This window comes from Ailuropoda melanoleuca, chromosome 1, assembly GCF_002007445.2.
Source record: "Ailuropoda melanoleuca isolate Jingjing chromosome 1, ASM200744v2, whole genome shotgun sequence".
Taxonomy (NCBI): Eukaryota; Metazoa; Chordata; class Mammalia; order Carnivora; family Ursidae; genus Ailuropoda; species Ailuropoda melanoleuca.
The window spans coordinates 63,221,878-63,232,338 of record NC_048218.1 but is presented as its reverse complement, the minus strand read 5'-3'; the positions used below and the strand labels follow the sequence as shown (position 1 = coordinate 63,232,338).

At 32.7% G+C, this 10,461-nt stretch overlaps 1 protein-coding gene across 1 annotated transcript in view; it reads right to left on the bottom strand.

The window, feature by feature from the left end:
• Positions 1 to 10,461, bottom strand: part of STXBP5L (syntaxin binding protein 5 like) — a 404,610-nt gene that overhangs the window by 225,844 nt on the left and 168,305 nt on the right. Inside the window, exon 6 of the mRNA XM_034659194.1 lies at positions 948 to 1,082. Within this exon, the coding sequence (XP_034515085.1) occupies positions 948 to 1,082 (135 nt within the window). The remainder of the gene's footprint in view (positions 1 to 947; positions 1,083 to 10,461) is intronic.

Sequence of the window (10,461 nt, the reverse complement as noted above, 5' to 3'; positions counted from 1 at the left end):
AGGCTGTTTTAATCAGAGTTCTGGAGAATAATTATATAACTCAGAATATATATATATATATAATTTTATATATATAATTTTTATTTATTATATATGTTATATATATTTATTTTTATTATAATTTTATTATAATATATAAATATAATTTATTATAATATCATAATATAGTATTTATTTTTATTATTTTTATTATATTTATATATAATATTTATATATATATATAATAAATGAGCCAGCCTTAGTTAAACATATCTTATTAAGGACCTAATATGCACAGAGCATAAACATTTATTAAAGAAAATTTGTTTTTCTGATTAACACAGTGACCGGGAGAACTATTTGTGTACATACAAAAAGATGGCTTGGAATTCCATTACATTTTACATGTGCATAAACTTAAGTATCACTGCCAAAGTCAAAGCGGTAATTACCACTAACCACATATCCAAATAGCTGTATATGTCACAACATAAAAAATATTGATAAGTGGATTCTCCTTACAACCCTGAACAATATGTTAGTGAGGCAAGTGAAGAAGGAGCTACCAGCAACAAAAAACAAGTGAACTTATCATAATTATTTTTACATAAAACTAAATGTGACCACAATCCACTTGCCATTCCCCTGGAAGTGGCTATACTAAGAACAACCATAAAAAAATGAGATGATTTTCATGTATAACTTTTAGAATTTTATCATCAAATTTTACATACATAACACTTAATTATTCAGAAACCCTGAAGTATTCAGAAAGTCTAAAATTAGAGTATGTTAATACTACAATATTTTTACAAGTCTTTACAGTTTTAAATTATTTTAGCTAAACTTTACGCTCAAATTAATCATAAATTAGCTATAAATGTTTCAAATAACTCTAATTTGACAAGCTTTACATAACCATATGAAATATTCAAGCCAAATGAAGTGGTATTCAAGTTCAAACTTACAGCTCAATTGCCTTGTTCCACATGATAACATATCCAGAAAGAATGAAAGATTCAATATTTACAATATGTGTATTTCCTCTTTCTGTTCCAACATAGAGCCATTTACTCTGGAAAGGTAGATGACAGTAAGTAATTCTGAAAGAAAGAAAATTACAATTAAAATATCTAAATTTTATGTTTGGTCAGCATTATATTTTTCTTATACTTATTAGGTAGTGATAGCTATATAAACAATAAAATTTACTATACACTCAAGTAACATTTAGTTATTAGTAGAGGGTAGAGGATAAATAACTATACCATTAAAAACAATAATGATGATAATAATAACCATTATTAAATAAGTGTTTACCATGGGCATTAACATATATTATTTCTCAGTCTTTTCAGAATTAGAGTACTCCGAGACAGACATATAGTTCTATTTTATGAAGAAGAAACTGAGGGCAAGAATTTTTATTTTTACTTTCATTAGACTGACAGCTAGCAAGCGGCAAAGCTAGGATTCAAATCCATTCCTGTTTGGTTGCAAAATTAACAAATTTCTACACTGTTGGTTTTTCTTTGGTAATATTCACTTCAAATAGAAGTTAAGTACATCGGAACATACATTTCAGAGTTATCAGAGAATTTGTAGCTTTCTTTATATAAGATCATAAGTTATTTACTTTTTATTCAGATGCTTGGCATCTTAGTAGTATAAAGAAAGTTTATAAGATCAGAGATCTACTCTACTATTTCTTTATTTTTTTTGTTCTGCTTTCATCTGCACCATGGGCCTTCTGACCAATTCTGGGAAATAATTCTATAGCCAAAAAAAAATGACTCCTATAAGTGAAATCTGGGAATTTACCAGAATCTTCTACTCACAGCATATCACTCTGGTTTTGCCTACTTCCAGTCCTTAATCCCTCATAAAAAAAAAAAATCCAAGGGAGATAAGTTCACAGTTATCCCTTGCCAGAACCTGTTATTGAATCATAATAATCCCTACAATTTATTCGGAAAAAGAGCTGGTAAATTGTTAGAAGAGGAGGACAGAGTTCTGATGCCAGGCAGACAGACCAATATGGAAAAAAAAAAGGAATGTAAATGGTAAATTCCCAACAAAATTCCACTTTGTACCTCCTTTTATATAAGAGTGAACATCCACTCTGTCAAATGTGTATTCTCAGTCTGGTTCATTGAATTATTCAACAGTCTACCACTCTAAACCAAACTTCATCTATTCAAAAGTATTCTGCTGAAAGCCCCTTGCACATTACAACCAAAAAACTAGAAACCCTATTACATATGCACTTATGGTTAACTGAAGATCTAATTAAAGTGTAACCTATATGGTATTGGACAATTCTGGTTAAAACCTGAAGTCTAGAATTGCTGTTGCCAAGTGGTATTTAATAATGTCCCACAGGAAATAACTTTATGGTCATGTTTTTAGGCCATGAAGCATCTATTTTCAATTCAATGTAAGTAGAAAAAAGAAACTCATTTTAAAGAGGATTTAAGATCACTTTCTGAATCACAAGGAGAGTAGAAAAAAATACTAATCCCATAAAAGTAGACAAAAAATTAGGAATTCAGGTAGAAAAAGAGCAAACTTCAATATGACATAGTCATTTCCAAGTTTGAGAAGAAAAGTCTAAAAACTGCCATGTTTCAGTAATGAGATCTGAAGCAAGAGGCAGAATTCCAATAAAGACAATCTTTACAGTATAGGAACGATGGAATACATGAAAAAGATCCAAATAGGATTAGAAGTATTCCTTGAACCAATACTATGATATTTTCCCTCATTCTTATTGACAACAAACTAGATAACAAAAGGGTTTCCATCTTACATCCAATGTCCAACTGATGAGTGGTGGTTAAATGACCAATGAAGAAAGACCCCAGACTTTTTTGAACCCAATAAAAAAAGAGTAATGGGATTTACTTAAGATGCTTGACATGGGTGAGGGAGAAGGCAGGATTATACTTGTGCTATATATTTGATAACCCTAATAAAACAAATCAATACTTTATTGAATTTAATTTATTGTATTTAATAGCTATGCTTTTATTTGTAATGCATTTCTACCACCATCAAACTGAAGAATTTTCTGTTATATAGGAACCCTGGAAAAATAATCTTGTTCCTACGTCTATATTCACTATCATTCTCTACAGTAAATCATCTAAGATGTTAGTCTTCCATCTATTTATCCATTAATTCAAACTTCACTGAATAGTTCAGTATAAAAAGCACTGTCCTTGATTACAACAAATCTACTCTTTTTCCCTCAAAAAAAAAATACCATCTAATAGGAGAAATAAGTAGAGAAGTAAGAAAAACGAAAGTAAAGTGTATGAATTGCTATAAAGTATTCAAAGAAAGGAGGGATTAATTCCAGTAAGGGCAATCAAGGAAAGCTAATGTATAAAACTTTATTTAAAACGGGCCATTACGTTAAAGATCAAGTAACTCTATAGTTTGAAATATATGTTATATATGTTACTTAAGCCTATGACATAAACAAAATCAATGTTTTCAAGCTTGAAGAATGTACAGACCTTTACATTTTTTTTTGCTCATCTTCACTTTTGGGTTACTTTTACAAATTCTTTGACTCATGTATAAAAATAAAATACAAATTTCTCATACTTATGGCTGTTATGTACACATAAAACAAAAAAATAAAATAAATACAAATAAAACTACAACTAGAATTCAAATTAATGACATTAGTGTATATGACAGATTTTTTTTTAAAGAAATTATTAACCTCATGATATGTTTCTAACTGCACAGGTTCTTTTGGATTTGGTGTATCTATATTTATTCTAGCCTTTCCTTTTACCATTTGTCTCTACTTGAACAGTTTTGAATTCTATTCCATAGTACAGCATCACATAATTTTACAATCATATGGCATGAATACATAATACATGTGCATAGTCCACTTCTATTATTTTATTGATCCACAGCAATTAAATTAGCACTAGTTGGTACCAACACAATCATCAACACAAATTTAACTTCACATATCGGACCTGTGTGACAGTATTTTTGAATGAAATGATTTGTTCAAATCATTCAGAATCTTTCCACTAGTGTGATTATAAAAAGAAAAATATTACAATCAGAAATTATATGGAAAATTCATAACTCCAAGACCATCCCTATAGATCCTAATTTGAGAAACACTGTCAACACTAACCAAAAATATGTTTTAAAAAAGTAAATGGTTTGGGGCGCCTGGGTGGCTCAGTCAGTTAAGTGTCTGCCTTTGGCTAGGGTCCTGATCTCAGGGTCCTAGGATCAAGCCCCACTTCGGGCTCCCTGCTTAGCAGGGAGTCTGCTCTCTCTGCCTCCTCCCCCCTCTGCTGGTGCTCTTTCTTTGTCTCTCTTTCTCTCTCTCTCTCAAGTGGATAAATAAAGTCTTTAAAACACACACACACACACACACACACACACACACACAGTAAACTGTTTAAAATTATAGAAATTTTGCCATATGAAACTGAGTGGAAGACTTCAAATTTGAAATTTTTTTCCCCTACATTCTAAAGTAGTTCAATTTTAGTCTTATTTTTTTCTCCAGATTCCAGGTAAAACCTCTACTACCAGGCATGATGACTCTGGCTCCAGTTCTTTCTATAATATTTACAGTTATACTTTATAACCTGTTTACACTCAGAATCAGGTGTATTCTGCATATTAAAAATACAAATGCCAGAGAGGAAAATTCAACAATTCTGAGGTAAATCTAGCAATACTGTTTTAAAACTCTTTCTGGGTGGTTTTGATGCACAACCATAATTAAGAACTACTAAATTATAGCAATAATTTTTAATTGTTGGTATAAATAAATATCTCATTAAAATGCATATTTCTACATTCCAGGTACACAAATTGTGCCTTATAGACTTGGGATGGAACATATGACTGATATTTTAACAAGTAACCTCATACTCACTATTAAAAATGAAGTCCATATTACCAGCATGGACATCACCAGGAAGCTTAGTAGAAATTCAGAATCTCAGGCCCTATCCCAGAATCAGAAACTGCACTTTGTGAAGAACCCCCAGGTTAGTCGTATACACATTACAGTTTAGTTAGCACTTCTTTGGTTGATTCTATTACAGATAGCCTATGAACCATACTTTATGAGATACGGTTGAAAGTGGTTGACTGCTGCAAATTTACAATTCAGGTTTTAGGATAGGAACCTAAATTACTAAGTTAGTAGTAGGAGAAGGAAGGGAATAATGAAGGGGGGAGTAAACAGAGAGGGAAATGAACTACGAGAGATGATGGACTCTGGGAGACAAACTGAGGGTTTTAGAGGGGAGGGGGGTGCAGGGATGGGTTAGCCCAGTAATAGGTATTAGGAGGGCACGTATTGCAGGGAACACTGGGTGTTACACGCAAACAATGAATCATGGAGCACTACATCAAAAACTAACGATGTACTGTAGCAGTTCCTTAAAGTCTCAAAGGATTTTTTAAAAAATTAAAAAATTTAAAAAATAAAAAAAATAAAATAAAAAAATTTTAAAAAGTATTAGGGATAAAGCCTTTTAGATATGCAGTTCCCTCAAACTGAGCTAACGATGGTGATAATAGGAACCACAACAATGGCCAGGGAAAGAAACAGCTAGCTACCCTAAGATTCCCTCAGCATCTTAATTCAAAGCTGATACTTAATAGTTTTAGTGGAAAAACTCAAATCACATAAAAGAAAAAATAAAGAATTAAAAATTCTCTAAGAAAAAGAATCTGATAATTTTGGACAATCTGTACCCAGACAAAATTATGATACAAGAGACAAAATTAAACAGATAACTGAAAATTTAGTTGAATTTCATTCACAGTCTTAATGAACTAACCACATAGTAAAAATCTTCAATTTTGTTACCTGTAATTATTTGGAAAACTATCAAACATAAGTCAGATTTTTAAAATAAGCCAAATCCTTACACTTCCATAGGGAATATCCATGTCTGAGAAGCTTATTCTCATTCTCCTGTAACAAAAGAAATAATATTTCTACCTTCATTTAAATTAAGAGTATTTCAACTTCTGGATGAGAGAACTGAGTTAATGGAGGCCATGAGGAGAGCAGGAATGAGGCACTGGTATCCTGTACAGTAGAAGTAAATTACAGAGCAATAATTACACCCTTCCCAGCAGAAGTGCCTCTCCCTGTCTCAGGAGTTAGTAAAGACCAGTGGGGAAATTTGAACTACTCCCACCTGTTAGTAACAAGATGACATCTGTCCTTCCACTGCCAGAGCAATGTCAAAACAACCCACCACAAATAGAAGGTTTACAGAAGACCTACAATGTCAAAACATAAATCCAAAATATCCAGTTTTAATAAAAACTCACTCACCATACCAAGAAATAGGAAAATCTCAATTTGAATGAAAAAAAAAGCAATAGATACCACCACCAAGATGATAAAGATGTTAGAATTCACTGATAAATATTTAAGAGGAGATATCATAAAAATGCAACAAGCAATTATGAATGAAATGAAATGAAAAGTATGGAAAGACTCAGCAAAGAAACATGATAAAAACCAAATGCAAATTTTACTACTGAAAAACACAACAAAGAAAATTTAAAAACCTATGCATAAGCTCAATAGCCAAGTGGAAGGGACAGAAAATAAATTCCATGAACTCACAGATAAAACAATATAAATTACCCAATCTGAACAACAAAGAGAAAATAGATGTGTAAAAAATGCCAGAGACTCAGAAAACAGTGATGCAAAAAAGAAAAGATTTAACAATCACGTTATCAGGGCCCTGAAAGGAAAGGAAAAGAAAATAAAATGGGACTGAAAAAGTAGTTTAAAAAAATCATGTCTAAAATATCCTAAATTTGGCAAAAAAATTAACAAAAACCCATAAGATTCAAGAAGCTGACAAAAACTAAACAGAATAAACACAAAGAAATGAAATTAGGACAGATCTCAGCCAGCTATCTAAAAAAAAAAAAAATCCCCAAAACAGCAAAATAGAAATAACACCTGAACTATAGGGGAAAATATTCTAATGACAACCAGATTTCTCACCAGAAAACCAGAGGCCAAAGGGAAGTAGAACACTATTCAAGTGCTTTGAGGAAAGAACTATCAACACAGAATTCTATATCCCCCCAAAATATCCCTCAGGAATAAAGGGGAAATCATGACATTATTAGGTGAAAGAAATCTAAGAGTTTGTCACTAAAAGACAAACTCTAAAAGAATGCTTAAAAGGGGCTCACTAAACAGAAAAAAAGATCAGAGATTTTTTAATATCAAGTGTGAATAAAAAACTACAGGGAGAGTAAAAATATGGTTAAATTCAATATATTTTCCTCCTTCCTTTGAGTATCTTAAATTATGTTTCATAGTTGAAGCAGAAATTATAACATAGTCTGATGTGGTTCTAAATACAGAGAGAGAAAATTTATTTAAAATGAGGGAATGAAAATTAAGAAAGGAAAGAGCTTCGTACTTCATTCAAACTGAGAAAATGCAATACCAGTAGATTGTGGTAAGTTGTTCATACATAATGAAATATCTACAGCAATCACTCAAGAAGTGAAATGATACAAAGAGAGACATTAAAAACTACACATAAATCAAAATGGAATTTTAAAAAAATGTTCAATTAAACCACAGGAAGGCAAAAAACCCCACATTTGAATGAAAAAATAGACAACAAAAACTAAATTGAGAACTTAAGCACTATCTCTAATTACATAAAATGTAAACACCAATTAAAATACAGATTGGCAGAGTTTAAAAAAAAAACTACCTACTATATGCTGTGTACAAGAAACTTATTCCAATATATTGACATGGGTGGGCTGAAAGTAACAGGAGGTACAAAGGTATATCATACAAACATTAATCAAAAGAAAGTGGGAATGGCTGTACTAGTATCAGATCTTAAAACAACAACAACAAAAAACTTGGAAAGAGAGAAAATGACCAGGACATTTTGTAAAGATAAAAAGATAAGTAACCAAGAAGACATGGCAATCCTAAAGGTCCATGTCCAAACAAAAACCTGCAATTATGTGAAGCAAAAACTGAGAAGAGAAAAAGAGAATCCATGATTCTAGTAGATTTCAACACCTGTTCCTAGCAAATCAGCAAGGATACAGAACCAACAAAATCACCAGTCAACAGAACTAATCAACATTTATAAAATAATCTGCCAAACAACAGCAAAATATTCTTGTCACCACAAGACATATAATAAGATACACCACATTTTGGGCTAAAAAATAAACTTCAACAAATTTGAAATAATCAAGTCATATAGAATGTGCCCTCTAAACACAATGGAATCAAATTAGAAATCAATAAAAGAGAAACAAAATCTCCAAATACTTGAAACACACTTCTAATTTTAGGTCCAAGAAGTCACCACAGAGGAATTTAAAAAACACGAGAAATAGCAAGTGTTGACAAGAATGTAAAGAAAAAGGAACTATGTACTGTAAATGGGACTATAACCTTCTGCAGCCACTGTGGAAAACACTATCGATATTTCTCAAAAAATTAAAAACAGGATTATGATATGATCCAATAATTCCATTACTAGGTATTTACCCAAAGAAAACAAAAACACTAATTCAAAAAGATACATGCACCCCTATATTTATTGCAGCATTTATTTTTTTATTTAAATTCAATTAGCCAACATATAGTACATTAGTTTCAGAAGTAGTGTTCAATAATTCATCAGTTGCGTATAACACCCAGTGCTCATCACGTCATGTGCCCTCCTTAAGCCCATCATCCAGTTGCCCCATGCCCCCACCTATCACCCCTTCTGCAAACCTCAGTTTGTTTCCCAGAGTCAAGAGTCTCTCATGGTTTGTCTCCCTCTCCGATTTTTTCCCATTAAATTTTCCCTCCCTTCCCCTAAGATCCTTGCACTACTTATACTTCACAGATGAGTGAAAGCATATGATAATTGTCTCTCTGATTAACTTATTTCACTTGGCATAATACCCTCCAGTTCATCCACATCAATGTAAGTGGTAGGTATTCATCCTTTCTGACAGCTGAGTAATATTCCACTGTATATATAACCACATCTTCTTTATCCACTCATATGTTGAAGGACATCTCGGCGTCTTCCAGTTTGGCTATTGTGGACATTGCTGCCATGAATATTGGGGTGCAGGTGCCCCATTGCATCACTAAATCTGTATCTTTGCATTGATACCCAGTAGTACAATTGATGGGTTGTAGGGTAGCTCTATATTTAACTTCTTGAGGAACCTCCATACTGTTTTCTACAGTGGCCATACCAGCTTACATTCCCACAGTGTAAGAGGGTTCCCATTTCTCCACATCCTTGCCAACATTTGTTGTTTCCTGTCTTGTTAATTTTAGCCATTTAAGTGGTGTGATGTGGTATCTCATTGTAGTTTTATTTGTATTTCCCTAATGATAAGTGATGCTGAGCATTTTTCATCTCTGTTTCCATATGTATGTTTTCTTTGGAGAAACGTCCATTCATGTCTTCTGCCCATTTGTTAACTGGATTATTTGTGTTTTGGGTGTTGAGGTTGAGAAGTTCTTTATAGATCTTGGATACCAGCCCTTTATCTGATATGTCATTTGTGAATATCTTCTCCCATTCTATAGGTTGCCTTTTAGTTTTGTTGACTGTTTCCTTTGCTGTGCAAAAGTTTTTTACCTTGATGAAGTCCCAATAGTTCATATTTGCTTATGTTTCCCTTGCCTTCAGAGTCGTGTCTTGCAGGAAGTTGCTGCAGCCAAAGTCGAAGAGGTTGCTGCCAAATTCCTCTAGGATTTTGATGGACTCCTGTCTCACATTTAGGTCTTTCATCCATTTTGAGTTTATCTTTGTGTATAGTGGAAGAGAAAGGTCCAGTTTCATTCTTCTGTATGTGGTTGTCCAATTTTTCCAACCCCATTTATTAAAAAGACTGTCTTCTTTCCAATGGATATTCTTTCCTGCTTTGTCAAAGATTAGTTGACCATAGAGTTGAGGGTCCATTTCTGGGCTCTCTATTCTGTTCCATTGATCTATGTGTCTGTTTTTGTGCCAGTACCATGCTGTCTTGATGATCACATCTTTGTAATATAGCTTGAAGTCAGGCATTGTGATGCCCCCAGCTTTAGTTTTCTTTTTCAACATTCCTTTGGCTATTCAGGGTCTTTTCTGGTTTCATACAAATTTTAGGATTAATTGTTCCAGCTCTGTGAAAAATATCAATGGTATTTTGATAGAGATTGTACTGACTGTGTAGATTGCTCTGGGTAGCATAGATATTTTAAACATGTGTATCCTTCCAATCCATGTGCTTTGTGTCTTCCATTTCTTTGTGTCTTCCTCAATTTGTTTCATAAGCATTCTGTAGTTTTCAGAGCACAGATCCTTTACCAACTGATTTCTGTGCTTGGTTTTGTATCCTGCCACTTTGCTGAATTCCTGTATGAGTTCTAGCAATTTTGGGGTGGAATCTTCTGTGTTTTCCACAAAG